At 42.8% G+C, this 21,263-nt stretch overlaps 1 protein-coding gene across 1 annotated transcript in view; it reads right to left on the bottom strand.

Moving 5' to 3' along the window:
- Positions 1-21,263, bottom strand: part of ADAM12 (ADAM metallopeptidase domain 12) — a gene marked incomplete at its 5' end in the record, with an annotated part of 173,682 nt that overhangs the window by 110,002 nt on the left and 42,417 nt on the right. Inside the window, one exon of the mRNA XM_033066008.1 lies at positions 19,053-19,126. Coding sequence (XP_032921899.1) covers positions 19,053-19,126 — 74 coding nt within the window. The remainder of the gene's footprint in view (positions 1-19,052; positions 19,127-21,263) is intronic.

The raw sequence follows: 21,263 nt of genomic DNA, 5'->3' as shown, positions 1-21,263 counted from the left end.
ATAAACTAGGGAGAAAATTGGTAGATACCAACTGGAGAAATAACTGGTAAATATGACCTGGGGAAAGAGCAGGTAGGTATAAACTGGAAAAAGAACAAGTAGATATAAACTGGAAAAAGAACAAGTAGATATAAACTGCAGGTCTGTCCTTCAAGGTCACATAATTCCCTTCCAGAACTGCATTTCCAAAACATCAGCTTCCCAACAGTGAGGAACAGCAAAACAGAACATGTGAAATTGGATAAACATGGCTAATTCCCAAGGGAATCATAATTGTGACAGTGAAATATGATGGTTTACTAGGTCAAATACTTTCTTCAAAGAAACATGCTTGAAAATTATATTGAAAGCTTGACTTGGACAGATTGCAGGGACCTGGTCCAACACTATGGTCAAAGATATTTTTTCCCTGAAGAAATTAGTCACTGACTACACAGGGCTTGCATGGACATAAAAATAAATTAATGTTTATTCTGTTTTATCTTCCTGTGCTAACATCATTAACTGAACCATACTGGAATGTCAATCAGGTCTCATATACGTGTTTGCTCATATTACATGAGGTTTTAAAAGATGATCTGAAAAGTTAAGTCAAGCCAAGTTAAAAACCCAAAATGTCAATATTGACAGTATTTTTAAAGCACCATCTACAGATAAGTTGCACCTGAGAAAAGAATATTTTCTATCCATCAGGTAAGACCTTTATTACATATTTAAAATGGATTGTAACTTTGTTTTAATGGAGCTTAATTTTTTCATGTTTAGACATAATTTAAATAGGTCACCCAATATTCTAGGTCCCTGATCTTTGTATTTCCATCCTCAAATGACCAATTGATGGTGTGGCTTGATAAAATTTCCTGACATAAACATTTTGCAAAGGAATCACAAGAAAGTGGGAGTAGAAGGAATCACCTGGTAGCAAACATTCACTCCTCTGTCCATCTGAGGTTATGAAATTCCCAGAACCTCATAATAATCCCAAAACATTCAGGCACAGAACTCTGCTGGTCCCCAGGAGGACAGGCAGGGGAGATCAAAGGTGCTGCCACTGTCCCAGAACCTTCCACCAGCAGCAGATTTCACAGCTGGGAGCACCTGGGTGGCCAAACGATGCAGAGATATTTGTACTCACTCACCCACCTCTGCTCCACAGAGGAACCCTCTGTTTCTACCAGGATAAAGAGGTATTTTGTAAATAAAAAGGATTTCATTGAAACATTTCTACACATGAGCAGCCTGGTGTGGGCCCTTGGCAGAGGGGTGGGATGGGATGAGCTTTAATTCTCCTCTAACTCAAACCATTCTGTGATTCCAGGGCCATACAGATAAAATATTAATCATCAATTTAGCACCAGATAAATTCCAGTTGGATATCATTATCCACAGCCATCCAGATGTTCTGGAAATGATTCATTAGAGGTACATTCTGTAACTATGAAGATAAGGAGTGGAACTGGAGGTCTGCAAAACATTTTACTGACCAGGTCAGGATGCAAAATCTTCAGATATGACCAGGTCAGTGGCCACAGACACTTGGGGAAGATAATCTGATATCCTGGCAAGCTGATGCATGCATTAAAACACAGAAGAGGTAAGAGGACAGAATTTATTTTTTTAAAAAAGGTGCTGGCAGCTGCATGATGTCAGCTGTATTTGTAATAATAAAGCACTTTCTGGTGAGCACAGAGCCCCAGCATTTGCAGCAACTAATCCAAACCCCAAGCTTAGGCAGTGTTGCCAGCCAAGGGTGATAACATGAGCAGATTTCTTCAGCACAACACCATCCATTCTTATTTTTCTGGCCTGCAACACTCCTGCTTACATTGTTCCATGGCATCTGGATTTGTATCTGACCTACATCCCACTCCACCCTCAAAGCTTCTCTGGACACCATGAAACGTCAGGTTTTGGCCACACTGAGATTTCACATTTCATAAAGGAGTTTTTTTATTGCCTGCACTGAATTCTCACCTCAAAAATGCCCTTTTGGAGAAAATATTTAAAGACATCCAGCAGCAAAGTGTGTGGAAAGAGGGTTCTACCCTTCCCTGTTAAAATCCTGCTGAACCACTGATTACTGGAAACTCCTCCAGGGCAAAAAAAGTTCCTTGTAAAAGATAAAGAAAACTGAAATTTCATATTAATATCAACAGACTTTGATCTAGCAATATATCTACCAAATGTTATTCCAGTATCACCCTCTAAATCTCTGTCTCCAAAATGATGTGGATTGTCAGAATTTCATACATAAATTTATAAGGGACCATCTTTAATTTCATGCAAATGACAGTCCTAAATGGCCCTAGCAAAATGCTCATTGTCTTCTGCTCTCATAAATTTCAAACTTCTTCCAGTTTATCATGAGCTCAGGAGATGAATCACATTCCAAAGCTCTGCTCATCTCACATTGAAGTGGTCCTGGCCTTGCTGAAATATTAACTTCCAACCAAAAACTTAAAAAAAAAAATTATATTTAGCAAAATTTTTAGTTATAAAAATAAAATTCTCTATGAAGCTGGGAAATTAAATGTTTTAGCATGGTCTAGATGGATCTCTTATTTGTGTGCTTGGGGACATGGGTTAGTGGTGGCCTTAATGGTTGGACTTGTTGGTCTTGGAGGACTTTCCAACTTTAATAATTCCATACTCAGTTCAAATTGATGATTATTTTGGAGCCCCATACCCTGCACTTTGAGGAATTTGTTAGCTTGAGGGTTTTGTCCAGCAATCCCAATTTTGTTATGACAGTTTCTACGATCCTTCACCAAAAAAAAATTACAATGTTTTCCTGCAAAGTATTTTCTCAGAAGACAAAAATTAAAATATTCTAGTGATTTTATCCAGAAATGCCTGTCTTCAGAACAGAAGAGTGAGAAACCAAAGGATTTCCCAGCTCCACTGCTGCCATCCTACAGATTTCCTGACCATGACAATAAATGTGACTGAGTGGATCCTGTGGTGAGAACTCACTGGCACCCAGGCATGGCCATAATTTGGAAGATTCCTAATTAACAGCTGACTCTTAATGAGTCCATTTCCTTGCTAATTATGTCTCAGGATTAAAAAAGGACCATTGAGGTCACCCAGGACAAGGTTTTGAGTCTTGCAGTGCACCCAGAGCTGTGACCTGCTGCCTCACAGGTATAAATAGCTCAGCCCAATTAGCACTGGAGGTTCATTAATACATTCAGGGGAAGCAATTCTCCATCTAAGCCACCTGCAGAGCTTTGGTGGCTTTGGGGACACAAATCACACCTGCCAAGGACCTCTCAGCTCTGATTCTACATCATGACAGAAATTCTGCTGTGGACTTTTAGGGCACTCAGTGGATTCATAAACCCCACAGCCTCAAATCTTTCCATAAAAACCTGCCAGAAGGAGACTCAGCAGCATGGAATTAGGAGCTGGAATTGCCATGTGGATGGTTCAAGACTGAGCTCCCCATGACAATAAGAGGTGGCCTTGGAGGGGACGCAGAGCCAGCCCCAAAAATAAAAAATTCATCCTCACAAGGAGGAAGGAAAGCAGTGACAGAAATGGACAGGGCTGGGCCACCTCATGGAACAGAATAAAACCAAATTCACCACTGAGAACATGAAAAGGCCAAACCAGCCATGACTAAGGAACCACAGGAAATGACCACAGGGGTGGACACGCTCCTCTTTCCAGTTTATCCACAGAGAAATTCAAAATGAGACATGTCCTAACCACTGCTTGATGACTTTCTTTCAGAATTAGGATGTTGTGCTCCTTCTGCATCAGGATATCACTGCTCAAAATGTGCCTGTGAGTGTAAATCTAAGATTCAGCCTTTAAAATCATTCTTTTAGGTTGATGACAGTTGTATCACATGAAGTCTCTGTGTCCTAGCAACAACATAACTCTTGCTAAACTCGGGCAATTGGAAAATCAGTCAAATTCAGACACAATTAAGATGAAATGTCATAACTGGCAATGTATGAAAAATACTAGGCCTTCCCAATTTAACCTTTTTTTTGTATTCTCCTCTCCATATCTTTCGCAATGATTCATGCAATGACATGAGTAATACATGGAAATAAAATGAGAATTGACTTTTGCTAAAATATCTGAATACAGAAGATTAGTTCTTCCCTAAGCATGTCTGGGTGCAGCTCCCATTCCCCTCTGGAGCCACAGCTGATAAAAAGCACAGAGGTTTCCAAGCTCCAAAGTGGGCTAATTTTAACCTTAAATCACATCCTAAACCTCTTTCTAAGACTCAAGTTTCCTCATTTTTCCCTGACCAAATTTCAACCCAACACCATTGCCCAGTCTTTGTGCATTTCCCACTGAAAGAAGGTAGATTTAAACTGGAGATGAGAAATAAATTCCTCCCAGTGAAGGTGGGGACCTGGCACAGGTTTCCCAGAGAAGCTGTGGCTGCCCCATCCCTGGAAGTCTCTTTCCCTGTAGGAAATTCTGTCAGGAATGAAGCACTCAAGTGGATTCATTTTACTTCTCTTTTATGATGCATTTTCCAGCAGTTTTCCTTTTACCACAACTTTTGTAAGGATCTCTCCTGCCATCAGTTTGGACTTTCCCATTTCCACCTGTTGTGTTCCTCCCTGCTTATTCTTCTTCCAAAACATCTTTTTTTTTTCTTTTTAGGGAACAGAAATATCCTGCTATGGAGAAGCCACAGCAATTGCTCATCACTGACATTAACACAGTTTGCAAATTAAGATGACCTTAAAGGAGCATTGAATCCCCATGATCCAACCTATGCTTCCTGTACAATTTTCAGTTTCCTTATGCTTCTTTCCTGACTTAATTTCCTGAAGGGAAAGACAGTTTCCCAAGCTTTTCTTCCAGCTGGTGTGCAGCTTCCAGGGTTAAAGGAATGCTGCTTTAGCCCTGTCAATACTGCCAGTCACATCCTGACACTCAGCTTTTGCTCAGGCTGAGAGATGATCCTAATTTTTCCTTATCTCTGGATTCCAATAATCCCTCCCTGATAAATTTTGGTTATAGAATCCCTCCAGGAGTGAAAACCAGGGCAGGTTTCAGCACTCAGCTGGGTGCACCTGTGATCTCCTGACTGCCAGGGCTCACCACAATCACTCTGTTTGCATTTGCAGCATTCCTGTGCCCCATAGAAGATTCCAATGTGTGTGTGTGTCTTATCTCGTTTTCTTTTCTCTGCCATCACTTCCAGGTGCTCCTTGGACACCTTCCAATGTCACATCACCCATGCCTTGTCCCTGATCCTCCTCTGGCACAGCTTGAGGCCATTTCCTCCCATCCTGACCCAACCATGCCACAACCTCTAACAAGAGGATTCTGTAGAAGCCAACAAAAGAGACATTTTTTTTTCCCTTTCTAATTGTCTTAACAGCTTAAGAATAAACATAGAAAATTCACCTCAGCTCGTATGCAAATCCCAGCCCTGGCCAAAGCTCTGGAGATGTGGTTTGCAGACACTACATGATCATCCATGCTACTCTGCTCTTGGATAAATTTTCACCCTGCTTGAACTGTGTAAAAAATATGCATAAAGAAGCAAAGGGGAGCACTGGAGTCGAGAAAAGCAGCCATGCTGTGATTAAATATGAATGGTAATGCCAGAGCTTCTGATGGAAGGAAAGCAGAAAAACCACTGCAATTAAGAGCAGGAACACAAGACAAGGCATCCTCCTCTGCAGATTTCTGATATTGTGAGGAGAGTTTCCAAGGAGAAAGCTAATATCACTGTAATCCTTGCTTTTCACACTAAGATATATATGTTTTTGCAGAGCAGGATTCACTTCTGAAGCTGTACCAACAAGTAAATTATTCATAAGAGAAGAGATAAAAGACAGAACATTTCACAGAGTGAAATATTTAGACTCTCCTATCTCTGGCAGTGTGATCATACTCGTCCTAACTGGGCAGACTGGGAACCAAAATGAAGCTCAATTAAGTGGTACAAACTATGCACATAAAATACATCAAGTTGATAAAAATGACAGCTCTCCTGTACCTAGGTTTCATCTTTCATGTTGAACCAGCTCAAGGAGAACTAAGCAAAGATGCAATTAATCAGTGCTCTAACATGGTGGTACTTATCAATATGTGAGTGCAACACCTCAATAAAACAGGATGCTCAAAGGGCTGCTAAATGTATCAATATTCAATTACACAATGTTAATAAAGCCATTAAAAGAGAATTAACAAGGGTTTGCTCAGGAAGTATCTCTGTCTGACATTAGGTGGCTCTTTAAACATTTTCTAAAGAAATACAGTAAAAAGCCATTAAAATATTTATGCAGTGCTTGCATTAGTTCTGTTTAACTGGCACAGCAATAATATCAGCACTTTTAAATGCCCTGCTTCCTAGCACCACGATTATCCTCCAGTTATGAGAGAGAAATAAATTCCCAGTCTTAGAATTTTAATGCTTCTCATTACAAAGAGAAGATCTCCAAATCCTTCATTAAAGCTCAGAGCCTCACTAAAACTCGATTTTTCCAACTCTTTGTTGGGGAACCAATATCAGAGTGTGCTGCAGCAGGAGCTGGGCTGGGGTTGCCACCAAGGCTCCCAGGTAGCCCAGAGGAAAGTTGGGTTCTGCCCCAAATCTTGGAGCTCAGGGCTCACAAATCCTTCCTGGAGAGCTCTGGAAGCAAAGGCAGATTATTTCATTCCAGGAGATTGTGCTGGTGCAGCACTTCTGGCCTCGTGGCTCCTCCTCCATTCCCCAGGAACAAAAAGCCTCCCAGGACTTGTTAAATTAGCCAACGTAATGAACTCCAATTCTGTGTTATTTGCACAGGGACTGGAAAAGATTTTGTGTTTCCATGTACATAAACAAAACCTGGCTCAGCACACAAGGGAATTAAGAGGTTTATAAAATATAAAAGACACTCACATTAATCTGTTAAACAATTCATTCTCTACCCTGCCCTTTCCTTCTAAGTGAATTCATTACTTATAAAAATACATATATATATTTGCTGCTGGCTCTTTTTTGTTGCTGGTGTCTCAGTGCTGGCCCCCAACACTTTGGGGGGACACTGATGCTGGAAGGAAAAGGAAGGTGCAGGTGTCATCTCTCAGAGGTTTTGGTGCATAGCAATGCCAGCTGAGCTGCAGGAAGGCCAGACTGCACCATTAATCTGAATTAAATGATTAGGAGGTGTGGGAATGAAACAGATGAATTCACCCCCTGGGAAATCCAAAATAAAGCAGTTCCTCTGATGCTGCCCAGACAATGCTGAGTATTTTTCTTCCAGGAATTGCTAAACTCAGGGAAAATGTTGGTTTCTTGCAGGACAGGTTGGGCAAACTTCATCAACATAAATCTGCTTTTACTCTGCTCTTCCCAAGGAGCTAGTGCAATTTTGACAGATAATTCTCTAAATTAGTATAAAAAAATTCCATATTCTTCTTTGGAAAATAACAGCCCTTATTATTTAACAAGGTCAAACAGGTGCTACCATGTAAAAAATCTTAACAAAACTGGCTTTGTTTTCCTTTTAAGAAGGTAGTTCTATCAAATCACCAGGTCTCTGAGCTCAAAAGTGCCTGCCCTGCTTGAACACTGTCCACAGAATCTTTGGAAATACATTAATTTGCCACAATCTGCATCCACAAAACAAACTGAGGAAGATTTTAATGATAATGGAGCTCTTCTATGAATAAAAATTGTATTAATCCAACCCAAAAGCAAGTGAAAACAGCAGCTACTTGCTCCTGAGTGCTTTGTTTTCAGAAGACACTAATAACTACCCACTTCTCAATAAAACAATTAAATCTTTCTAGCACATCCCCTCCATTCCTCTCCAAATATTTTTGTTTTAGAAGCATTTCTGTTGCAATCACTGCTGGGTTTATGCTACCTCAACAATATCACCCAGCTAATAATGTGATATTATTTATTTGTATTTGAAGGTTTTTTTGTTTCTTATGTAGGGGTAAGAGATGCATTCTATTTTTAATTCTTTGTGTGGAAAGAACCCCTGCTTTTTCCTAGATTAAATCTTTATTTGTCCAACCAAAGCTACTACAGGGGTCTGTGGAACTTGTCAAACTGTTGTAGCTTCCAACAATCCAATCTTCAACTAGAAGAGTTTTAAATCGAGTCAAGTTATATGACACCTAACAGGCACTTTATGGGAGATTTTTCAGCCAAATCCAAGGGGTCTGACCACTCTTATTTTGATATTTATTTCTGGTAGGGTCATCTTTCATGCAGTGAGTGTAAGGGTGTCCCTTTCAAAGCCCAGACCCTTCCAGCACAGGAAACACTGCAGAGAGACAAATGGATTTCTGAGTCACCCCAACACATTTATTAAAGTTGTGCTTTTACAACTGGTCTCCATCAGAGATATTTCATCTGTTAGCAGAGCCCCATCCCTCCTAATGACTCATAATGCAGCCTCATTCCATTGAGCTTGATTTCCCTGCCTCATCAGCCTCTTGTTCTCCAGGGGCAGAGCTGCTCTTTTCAGCATGCTCAGCCCACTGAGAGGTGCCCATTAACTGCAGCTCCTCATTAGGGAAGAATCAGCTAATCAGGGCTGACCAGGACAGAGCTGATGCTGTGATTGAGGACAGGGAGACATCTGCTTGGAATTATCCAGCCTGCTGTTCCCAAACTGATAAGGCATTTACTGCTGTGGTGTTCAATTAGAACGGGAATAAATGGGGTTGGGGGTTGTTAGAGTGGGGATAAATGGGGTTGGGGTTTGTCAGAAAGGGAATAAATGGGGTTGGGGGTTGTTAGAGTGGGGATAAATGGTTTGGGGTTTGTTAGAATGGGAATAAATGGGGTTGGAGTTTGTTAGAATGGGAATAAACAGGTTTGGGGTTTGTTAGAATGGGGATAAATGGGGTTGGGGGTTTGTTAGAAAGGGAATAAACAGGTTTGGGGTCTGTTAGAACAGGAATAAATGGGTTTGGGGTTTATTAGAATGGGAATAAACAGGTTTGGGATTTGTTAGAAAGGGAATAAACGGGTTTGGGGTTTATTAGAACAAGAATAAACGGGTTTAGAGTTTGTTAGGACAAGAATAAATGGGTTTGGGGTTTGTTAGAATGGGAATAAACAGGTTTGGGTGTTGTTAGAACAGGGATGAATGGGTTTGGGGTTTATAAGAACAGGAATAAATGGGTTTAGAAAGTTTGTTAGAACAAGAATAAACAGGTTTGGGGTTTGATAGAACAGGAACAAACGGGTTTGGGGATATTAACTGGAATAAACGGGTTTGGGGGTTGTTAGAATAGGAATAAATGGGTTTGGGGTTTATTAGAACAGGAATAAATGGGTTTAGAGAGTTTGTTAGAATGGGAATAAACGGGTTTGGGGTTTTTTAGAATGAGAATAAATGGGTTTGGGGTTTATAAAAATGGGAATAAATGGGTTTGGGGTTTGTTAGAAGGGGAATAAATGGGTTTGGGGTTATTAGAACAAGAATAAACAGGTTTGGGGTTTATTAGAACAGGAATGAATGGGTTTGGGGTTTATTCTGGGGGAATTGGAGTTGGCTCCACCAGGGAGGGGAGAGGGCTGGAGGGCACCAAGTGCAAGCAAGGCCCAGTGCTGAGGAGGAAAGGCAGAAGCTGGCTGCAAAGCAGGCACAGCTGACAGATCCTGAGCTGCATTCGAGGGGCTGTGTGTCATGTAAAGAAAACTGCCATTTCCATGGTTTTCAGGCTAAGTTGTAAAAATATTTCTACTTCCATTTTCTAAGTCCCATCCAGTTGTGTATTTTTTTTTCCCTTATCTAATATCCAGAGTAAAACTAACATTCAAAATGTATCAAATTCATTTCTGATGTGAATGGGAAGCCATTCCCCTGAAGTCAGAGTGGGCTGTATGCAAGAATTCCTGATTAATTTGGTGATGGAGCTTGCTTTTTTATTCCTAAATGTCATACACAGCTTTTCTGAAGCCAAAAGTTTACGTGTTTTTTTAATCAGAGCACAGGAGATACATCTTTTTCTTTCTTTTTACAGGAAAAAACTGTAATAAAACATGACCTTTTAATGCATAATCTGTAACAGAATATGCTGGGCAGATAAAATATGTAACATGAGAAAGACTGCATTGAAACTGAGCCCTGACTGGGGCTGTAAGTGAACATAATGAACATAACTCTTGTTTCCCTTAGGGAAAGGAAGAGCATCAGATAGGAAGAGGACTCTGTGATTTTCCTGGACCAAAAATGCAAATATGTGGGGCAGATGAAGGAACAGGCAAGCTCTGCTCCCCTCCAGGGAGGGCTGAGAAGCACAAATTGCCAGAACAGTGCCAGTCTAGGGGATCACTGCAGGGCTCTCAAATTCCCTGATTTCCACAAAAGGCACACTTGCACACACAGCCAGGCTTTTCACTGCTACTTCAAATGAATGAGGAGCAGGTAGCAAGATAAAAGCACAGGAATAAATTGGACCCATTTCTTGAAGGAATCTGTCTGGATTACTGAGGCCAGACATCAAAGAAAGGGGGAAAATAGCACCCTCCTGCCAAGCTTGTGTTTCCATGTATGTATTTCCTCCCTGCTCTTCATATAGACTCTGCTTTTTGCATCAGCCCTCTTGGCTGATATCACAACACTTCGCTGCTTTTCATCTTCAAAATGCGAACAAATTCATCCTCGAGGCTCTCAAAATGTGAACTAATTCCTCCCCGAGGCTGTGCTGGGAGGAAATGAGATAAATAAACGCAGGGATCCTTCCTTCCCTTTGGGGTGGTGTTAGGGTTGGCAGGGATGGCTTTGGGTTCCTCCAGCAGCACTTTCTGCCATCCTTGGAGCCCCAAGAAACTGCTCTGTCACTTGGAAAGGAGCTGACATTTTCTGGAAAGAGTCTCAAATTCAGCATCCAGCAAAGTGAATTCTCTGAATTCAACCGTGCACTGAAAAATCTTGTCCTCAAATACTTTCCACCTGCCTTTTTCTCTCTTTCTTCCACAATTATTTTTAAAAATTATTCTTATTCTATCTTTCCTTTTTTTTAAATTTTATTTTGTGAGGAGGCAAGCCTCCCTTCAGTAGGTGCAGAGGCAGCTGGTGCAGCAGCAGCTCTGCAGACATGCCTGCAGCCTGAGTCACGCATGGAAAAGGAGGTTACATCAGGGATCTTGAACCAGATCCTGCCCAGAGAAACATCCAGGAATCACACTCTGCTCTGCACACACATTCACTCCCTTCCCCTGCTTTCCCTCCTCTTTCCATGGATTTTGTGGCAGAGGACACCAAGGTTTTCAGAGCGCCTTCCCTGCAGCCCTGGCAGGAAAGAAATGCTTGAAATGCTGGAGGCTGCCCTGCTGTGCCCATGGAAATTCATACACACCTGGAAATCCCTCACAAGGGAGCTTGGAAAGGGGGGAAAAAGGAAAAATAAAGAAGAAAAAAGCAAGAAGGAAGAAAGAAAAAAAAATATAAAAGAGAGGTTAGTTGAACATTTATGTGGAAGTTCCTGCACTCAGTTCCTGACTGAGATCTTTAAAGGAAACAGAGGTATGAACTCCTCATGAGAACAGCATGACCAGTGCCTCCTCAGCCCCTTAAAAACATCCCTACACTGATAAAAATTATTTCTTCTAACACTGCAGAGATGCAGCCTTGGAAGAGCCATATCCCAGGACCTCAAAGCACAAATCCTGTGGAGCAAGGGGAAGATTTTATCTAAACTCCATGACCACAGCATGGCAAAGCTGCCAAACTTTAGGATTTAAGCATGACTGTGACAATATTATCAGGAGTTTGCTTTTGGTTTGTTTTTCTTAAAAAAACTTATGACAAAGCACAAAAAACTTGAAGATGTGAATCTCAAGTATTAGAATGAAACAGATGATAAAAAGAATCTTAAATCTTGCATATTGCTTTTTGAATTTTTGTGATATCTATTCCCAGTTTGTTCTGACATGGACACTCATTGCCAGGTCTCCTCCTGCTCCCTTCTGCAGCATCCAACCTCCAGCTAAAATCCCAGGGAAAAACTCAGGGAAGGGATGATTCCATGGAATGGTTTGGGTTGGAAGGGATCTTAAAGATCACCTCATTCCAGCCCTGCCATGGGACACCTCCCACTGTCCCAGGGTGATCCCAGCCCCATCCAGCCTGGCCTGGGACAGGGATCCAGGAGCAGCCTGTGCCAGCCCTGCCCACCCTCAGCTCTGATCTGAAAACTCATTTAAGCCCTCCCCGTGTTTCTGAAGCCAGAAAACAACATCCACAAGTGTTTCTGCAAACCAGGAGGATGCTCTTGGGTCTCTTCACAGGTGCTGTGAGCAGCTCCAGCAGCCCAGGCTGTGCTGGGCAGAGCTCAGCATTTCCCCCTCAGGAACAAATTCCAAATTAAAATAAAAACCCACCCAACAAGCAGAAGGATTCTGAAAGCTGCCCAAGGAGCAGAGAGCAGCACCACGTGAGGAAGCTTTGGGAGGTTTGTGAGCCAAGCCTGGCTCCAGCTGGACGCTCCCATCCCATTCCTGCCAACCTGCACAGGACCTAGGAACACTGCTGGCCACGTGTGCTGCCTATCTGCAGGGATCACGAGCTTTCCAGAAGGATTTTATCTCCTGTCTCCCCCCCAGAATATGAATTTTGTCTCCTGGAGGATTGCAGTGCCGTGTGCTCGCTGTCACGGGCTGGGGCTGAGCTCAGCTCACACAGAGGGAGGGAAGAACATTCCTGCTCTTTTCTTTCCCCAAAGCCAGATCTCCTCCCCACCTCTCTGCTGAGCCATGGAGCAGGGAAGTGCTGAAAACTTCACATTCTGCTCTGCAAAGGGAGCTTAAAGCACAGCTCAGAAAATATTGGAGTCTGCAATGTCTTCAGAGAGTGGAGCCTAAAGCATTGTACATTAAATTTACTAACATCTGCCCATTATTGTTATATATTTAATTGGAAGGGACAGCTCAGGATTATTGCTCTGACAGTGAAAAAGTAAAAGTGTTGGGCTCAAAGCTGCCAGCTGATGACACTCTGGAAACTCAGGAAAAACCCTGCACCTGTCCCACCCATCAGACTGATTTTACTTGTGTGAACGAGGTCTGCAGAACACACACAGGTGGGAAACTGGGTTTGGTCCCTCAGCCCTTCCCTCGTGGGCTGCAGGGTGGGGGCAGAGCAGCACTGACCCCAAATGTGCCCCCAAAGCAGGGATGGGGATGTGAGTGGGACACAGCCCTCGCCCCTCTGCAGGGAATTTGGCACAGCCCCATTATCCTGCTCTTTTGTGGGCATGGGAAGAGAAGGTTGACCTTGATGGACATTGTGACAGTCACAAAAATGTCACAGAATTTGTGTTTCTGAGTTTTTTTATCCTCTCCCCTTCCAGCATGCTGTATCAGTATATAAATATCTTTTTTCACTGTTCTTTTCTCTTGGGGTATTGGAACTCCTCATGGGGAACTCCTTCTGTTTGTGGGGATTGGAGCTTGGTGATCTTTGGGGTCCCTTTAAACCCAAGACGTTGATTCTGTGATTCTAAGAAGATATAAAACAGACCAAGAAAGCAGCAGTTTCTCTCCTGGTGGGGCTGAACCCTTTCACTCCAAAATGAGACAGCCCTGACCACACCACCTCGACTACCACTGCTAAAAATCACAGAACAAACCTTTGTTTCTCAATGCCCACGCTAAATATTTCATTTTTATAGCACCCCTCTGCAGGGAATTTGGCACAGCCCCATTATCCTGCTCTTTTGTGGGTATGGGAAGAGAAGGTTGACCTTGATGGACGTTATGGCAGCCACAAAAATGTCACAGAATTTGTGTTTCTGAATCTTTTTATCCTCTCCCTTTCCAGCATGCTGTATCAGTATATAAATATCTTTTTTCACTGTTCCTTTCTTTTGGGGTATTGGAACTCCTCATGGGGAACTCCTCCTGTTTGTGGGGATTGGAGCTTGGTGATCTTTGGGGTCCCTTTAAACCCGAGACTTTCTGTGATTCTGTGATTCTAAGAAGATACAAAACAGACCAAGAAAGCAGCAGTTTCTCTCCTGGTGGGGCTGAACCCTTTCACTCCAAAATGAGACAGCCCTGACCCCACCACCTCGACTACAGAACAAACCTTTGTTTCTCAATGCCCACGCTAAATATTTCATTTTTATAGCACAAACCTGTGGGAAATACCTGTACCCTTACAGCCACAGACTGATCCCATTTTTACTGCAGCTCTGGTAGCTGAATTGCCATATTTCAGTGGGGTTTAGACCATCTGACTGGTGCCATTGCAGAAGGGGAAAAACTGTTCCTATCAGTAAAGTGAAACTTTTTACTTCAATTATGGTGAAATCCCAACTGTCAGCTCGGGCTGCAATGCTGCAGGACAGCTGCCAGCTCCAGCACTTGCAGATAAACCAGGCTGAGGTCACAGATTTTTTGGCTAAGAAACAGCACAGAATTATAATAGCAAGTATATTCTGACAGGTCCCAGCTCTCTGTTTGGGGTTTGTTTGTTTAGATTTGTTTCTCTCTCTGTATTTCAGTCATTGATTCAATAGAAGCTTGTCAGTTCATTAACAAATCCTGCCAGCTATTTTCTTTGGCACTGGGAATGGGTTGTTTCCCTGGTAAATTAATCCAGCTCCAATGTCCCTTGCACACCAATCAGTGTTCCCATTCAGGGAGGTCAGGCAGAAAAGTGGAGAGAACAACTTCTTTTCTTTTAATCACAAAGAGAAAACAAAATATTGCTGAACTCTGAGGCCTCACTGGAACTGGTCACATCAGCACTGTGCATGAAATGGCTACTGCCTGCTTTCCAGCCTAGGGAATTCTGCTGGAGCCTCCTCAGTCCTGGAAAAGCTTTCAGAGTGACCTCCAGCCCTGGGCCATTACATCCAACCCATCCTGGGCACTGTGTCTCCATGCACAAGTGGAAAATGTGCAAGGGGGACAATCAGAGGTGACCTAAACCTCTGGAGATCTCTGGGATGCTAAGGGATTTATGGGATAAGAGGGAGGCTTATACCATGGCCTGAGGTGGATTTTGTCTCCTGATAAAATGGAAGAATTTTTACAGAGGGAATAAAAGGCAGCAATGTAACCTCATATATTGCCTTTTTTATATTGCTTTGTTAAGGCTGGGCTATAAACCTGACAAAAAGGAGCATAAAATGATGGGGAAATGAAGAGTGAACTCAGCTCCTCTAAAATATTCCAGCTTTTTCTTTCCATTTCCATGTTCCAGTGGACACTGCCAGGGGCCCACCAGCCACGACCACACTGATGTCACCTCACTGCAAAGCTGGACAGTGAAATCCTGGCAGAAGGAAATTGCCCAGGACACACCTGGGATGTTCCTGATGTGCTCAGGGCCAAGCCATCCTCCCTCCACACTCACCCTCATGTGCCCTCAGCTCATCCCAGCTTTTCATCCTTCTGGGACATCCCCAGCCTCAGCACACACAGGAGTCAGAGCTGGAGTTCCCCAGCATCTGTTCAGAGTTACTTTTCTCTGACTTTTATAATTATGACCTTTGTCAGCAGATCATGTAAGCATGAAATTAATTTTGAAAATCAGTAATTCCTCTGACTTTACCTGGATCACCCACATGTTTAAAGTTAAAGCAGCACTGAGGAGCTCTGCTGTGTGCAGACCCAGCCCTGACAGAGTGCAAACCCTCTCCAGGCACAGACAAACAGCCAGTAGCCACAGACTGTTCCACTCTCCAGCTCAGATTTAATCTTTCAGGGGTTTTGTTTCACTGACACAGCCATGGGCTGCTTCCCTCTAGGACCCACACACTGCAATCAACTTCCAAGGGATTTCTGAGTGCATACATTACTGTCCCTTGCACACCAGCACAGCATCAGTATTACTGATGTAATGCACCCCAGCCCAGTCAGCTGCTCCAAAAAGTGCTTTATTTTCCAGCTGATGGATGCTTTGCTGATTCTGGAAATCTCTCCATATGACAAGTGTTTCTAAAACATTTAAGGTACTACAGAGCTGAAGGTTCTCAAGAGTGCAATCATCTTTTGCAGCTAAATCATGGTAAGGAATGTGCTTGCAACGTGAGCAGGATTTCTGCCTGGGACAAATTGAATCCACCACAAATAATTTTGGGGTTGCAATTACAAATGGGCAGTGCCTGGAAATTAATCACCAAAGTATTTAATGAATATCCACAAAAGTAATCTCAACAGCTGCAAGCCATTGAGATTTCAAACCTTAGGCTGCCAAGTCAGGTACCAGTAACTCTTCCAGAAGTCACTCAGAACATCTTGCCCAGCACATATGAACACATTTTGATGAGTCTAAATATCAGAAAACACCAAACTGACATTCAATATTTCCACAGATAACAGATGGCTTCACACGTTGCTCCCCACTTGGGGTTGCCTAATGCATCTGAATCATGTTTTGAAATAGAACTCAAGGTTTGGAAAATCTCTAAGGTTTTCAATAAATGGAGTTTAATGTCAAGACTACTCGAAGCAGCTGTTCCTCCCAACCATGGGAAATCACATCCAGGTTTTTTTTTGCATGATCCAATGCAGAAATTATGTAATTTGGGGGTCCCATGCACCTCCACCTCCACCATTCTCCAAAGCTTTACATGAAACCACAGGAAGATAACAGCACACATCTCAGAGCTTTGTGTGCTGCCACTTTTCACTCCAGACAAGGTGTCTGTGTTTCTCTCTCCACTCCTCCCTGCAGCAGGTGAGTAATGGCTCAATGTTTGCAAGGATTTGAGCTCCATGTTCCACAGAAACATCAGAAACAGGGAGCAGGGGCTCATCTGCATCCCTGGAGATTCCCAGGCAGCAGGATGGGAACACTGCTCCCTTCCCCAGGTTCTTGATGAGGTTTTCCCACCTCTGGAGTCCAGGAGCCACAGGTCCAGCCTGGCCTGCTGCCATCAGATGTTTGCTGTGCATTATTTCCCACTCCATGTCCCTGCAGAGCCCCTGGAAGCAGCAGGATGCTGGTCCCCCCTCCTGTGCCAGTGACAACAAACCCAACAGCAGCACTACAGGCAGAAGAGACACAACCACAGTTTCCACAGACAGGCACAAAGAGCCTGGGATTGTTCTCCCTGGGAAGCACAGCCCAGTCCTGCAGAGCAGTGCCTGGTGTGATTTACAGAAACAAAAACTGACCCACACATGCACACACTGACAAAACTTCTGCATGGACATGCAACACTCAGACCAAAATCTCTTAGGAAAATCAAAGTCAGAAATCCTGAAGAAAAGAGCAAAATACCATTTTTTCCCTGTGGTTTGGGACATGTGAAGTGCCTGGTGTGCTACAAGTGCCAAACCCAGGCAGGGCTGATTGTCCCATTCCACAGCACTGCCTCAAAGTTCCTGCTGGGATGAGGAACCTCGTGCTGTCAACACCACACTCAGCTCTTCCAGAATGCTAAACTTCAGCTGGACACCCCACTAAACTAAAAAAATAATCCCAGTTTACCCCAACTGAAAAATAATCATTGATAAATGTATTTCTTAAAGAGCAGATCTCAACATCTCCAAATCCACTCAAACTGATGCCCATAGAGGTAATTTATTGCATTTTCCTGTCCTGCTTCTAAAAGAGGTGGAGATTACATCTTAAAAAATTTCTAAATCTGACTTTATTACAGGTACAAGAGAGTTTGGTCTGTTCAGCAAAGCCTGTATTAGCAGTTTTATGTTTTTTTATGTTTTTATGTTCTTTTAATCGCTGACATGGAATGTAAATAGTTTCCTCAATTGCTGCATACTTCCCATTCCTGCAGGAAGGCACACCCTTCGACAAAGATTAAGAGAATATAAAGTGAAATCCCTGTTTACTAAAGGAATTAAATTCTCCTCCAGTTACTGGAACACAGCAACCTGTTCATGGGGGATCTACACACCCTTCAAGGACAGGTTTTTAACAGCTAAGGGGCCTTAAAAATAATATAAAAGAAGCTCAATATTTGGCCTTGATGTCGAATAATAAAGTGAGCTGGAATTCATCACAGCTGGGTAACGTTAGGGTTCATCCAAATGACTGGGAATAAAAAACATCTTGAGTTGTTTTACCCCAGAGGGCTGAAGAGGTGCCCCATGGTTTTCCATTGATGTTGTCCATCCCCAGCCTGGGGCAGGATGTCCCCAGCCTCCCCTGGACATTTGCTTTCACAGGCACATTCCTTCCTCCTAGCACATCAAACTGCATCGCTCAGTCCATGCTCTCTCTATTAAACTGAATAAAATACCTCTGTGGCTTTGATTCCCCAGCAGGGGAACCTACAGAGCTCACAGATCCTTGGGAACTGTGCTAAAAAGTTTTCCCTGGGTTGAGAGTGATCTTTGGTTTGCGTTTGACAAACAGCACACAGTTGTCCTGATCTGGATTCCCACCACACATCCTTGAGATTCTCTTAGAGGACAACGGAAACTTGCAGGGCAGACAAAGATTTTGATGAGTTTTTCCATTTGTCATGGACTTCCAGAGCAGTGATTTCATTCCTGTATGGTTTTGTATCCCTTTAACAACTCTGCCCATGGGACCACATCTACAGCAGTCCCTGAGCCCTCTCTGAAATCTCAGGACATGAGCAGGATTTGCCAAGAGCACATGGAAAAAGATGCACACAAACACAGGGTTACATGAACAGCACAACCACCCCATCATCAGCCCCTTGCCAGCAAACCCTGAGAGCTCCATTGAACATTCCAGCAGGGGTTTATCCTGAATTTTTGACTCATCACCCCAATGGACACTGCATGGAGCAGATCGTGGGTGCAGACAGCATTAGGAGGGATGATTCCTCCCCAGAAAATTCCAGAGACTGCAGGGTGTTCCAGATTACTATAAATAAAAGGCCTTACCACAGGAAAGGAGGACAAATCCAAAAGAAATACACAGGAAAACCCTGAGAGGCAACATGTCCATTTTCAGCCCCACATAAATGCACACAGCCATAGAGATTCTTGCTCTATCAGCAATGCACAAATACCCATAATCCAAACTGGAACAAAACTCTCTGGTTAGGGGATTCTTTATAGGGGACCAGTAGCAAAGCTGGCCCCAGGTTAATTTTAAACCATCAATTTTAAAATTATAACCCTCCTCCAAGAGTACAAAGTGACCATGCAGCAGAGTACTCACTCATTCCTCTCCAGCTCGATGACCAGATGTTGATTTTCAGCTTGAATTACAAACTGCAGCAGTGCTGGGTGGTTCTGAAAGAGGAAAACAGAGTTGGTTGAGTCCAAACCCAGAGCCCATCATCCTGCACCCAGCCCAGGGAAATGGACACAGCATGGAATCAAAGGATTTGGCACAGAAAAGTTTTAAGAATCATTAATTCCCATGGGCAGGGACACCTTTCACTGTCCCAGGCTGCTCCCAGTCCTGTCCAGCCTGGCCTTGGACACTTCCAGGGATCCAGGGGCAGCCACAGCTGCTCTGGGCACCCTGTGCCAGCCCTGCCCACCCTCCCAGGGAACAATTCCTTCCTAACATCCAAGATGTATTTCAAATTTTGAAGACATATTTCAAGCTTTTCATAATGCATAATTAATTTTCATCTTAAAAGAAAGAAGCAATTAAGGTCATAGAATATCCTGAGTTGAAGGGGATGCATAAGGATTGTTAAGTGCAAAAAATGTGAAATATCAATAAAAATATCAAGTATCTCTGTGACAACAATAGGCAAAGTATTCATGCACATACAAGTATTTAAGAGAACTTTCTAAACAAGACATGAGCAACAGAGGCCACAGAAATCCCAGTTGCACTCCAGCATGGATCAGGACATCTGGATTGCATTTTCAAGCACCATCATGACTGTGTGCAATCTTCATACTGCCTTTCCCCTGATTATAAAAACCAAGTTCTTTTTCATCTCAAGCATCCAAAGGTAAACCCAATAATTTTTTGGGTGAGCTGTGAGAGAGGATCTGGAGCAGTGGAGGCCTAAAACCTTACAGGAGTGGGCAATGCACCTCCCCAGGCTCTGGAAACTGCACTTCCATGGAGAAAGCAGAGTTTGCAATGTGCTGGATACTCTTGATCCAGAAGACTCAGCTCACATTTATTTAAAAACTGTTTACATTCAACTTACATTTCATTAAACAAACTCACTGGACTGCGCGACAGCATTTCCTTGTTTGAAATTCCAACAGTAGCTCCATAAATCAGCTGTTCCCCCGTACACTCAAGAGGCTTTTCTGGAGATCTGTGTCAGCCAATTGCAGCAAGAATCATTTTAGGGTTCTAGTGTCTAATTGATTTATTGAGAAATGTGTCTGAATTTGTGATTGCTACAGCGGAGCCCCAGCGGAGCCTCTGTGACAGACAGAGCATCCCCGCCCTTGGAATGCAGAGATGTTCAAATTGTCTGAAAAATTAGAGATGTTTATTAAAAAGTGAAATTATTGGGAAGCTGTCATAGACTAAACAAAATTGCTCAAATGAAAAAGAGCTGAGAACTCCCCAGGGCTCCCAAGGCTTTATTGAGGCCAGGCTGGAGTGAGAAGCGTTGCTGTATCCAAAGTGTCCTGCTCGTGCAAAGCCAAACGTGCTTTCTCAGCAACAGCATTGAAATTCTGCATCTCTGTGAACTCTGCAGAAACCAGATCCCACTAGAATGCTAAATAAATGCTTCAGACTATCCTTGGCACTCAGCAAGCACATGGGAGTCATTTATTGGCATGAATATTTAGAAGCAGTGTTGATTATGACTTTAATATTAGTGCATTGCTTCCAAAACCCGTGAGATCTACAGAATATGGAGTTTGGAGAGAGAAAACCACAATTAATTACAATATAACACAGTAAATAATTAAGATATTGCAGTGGCACAAATGGATTCTTTTGAGCTGAAGGCCCTCTTAATATGGAAATGACAACAATGTTTATTCATGAGTTCACAGTGGTACTTATTTGACAGTCAATGGATGTTGGTAAAGTTGCAAAGTTAAAAAAGCAGCTGCAGAATAGAACAGGCTGTTACAAGACAAAATCATCTCTCAGAGAATTCCTAAAGCTGAAACAACTTCTCAGTTATGGATGCTGCATTGCACAAGACCCAGGTACAGGATCTTGCTTCACCATCGATTTTTCTTTCAAACAAATGTCTCATTTCCTTCTTTTCCATCTGGGAGGAGATGAGACTATATTTCTTCTTAGTCTGACTGAACTCATAAGCACAAATACAGCAAAAATTACCCACTGCACAGGTGTTAGGGGGACTACAAACAGAAACACTCGAAATTATAAATCTCTAATGGAAACGAAAAATGAGGGCATTTGAGGTCTGTGTTTTGGGTTTTCCTCCTCTTTTTAAAATCCATACTCCTGTGAAAATATTTCAGA

The sequence above is a fragment of the Catharus ustulatus genome, chromosome 8 (assembly GCF_009819885.2).
Source record: "Catharus ustulatus isolate bCatUst1 chromosome 8, bCatUst1.pri.v2, whole genome shotgun sequence".
NCBI lineage: Eukaryota > Metazoa > Chordata > Aves > Passeriformes > Turdidae > Catharus > Catharus ustulatus.
Note: the sequence above shows the minus strand (reverse complement) of the source record. Positions and strands in the feature narration are given on the sequence as shown.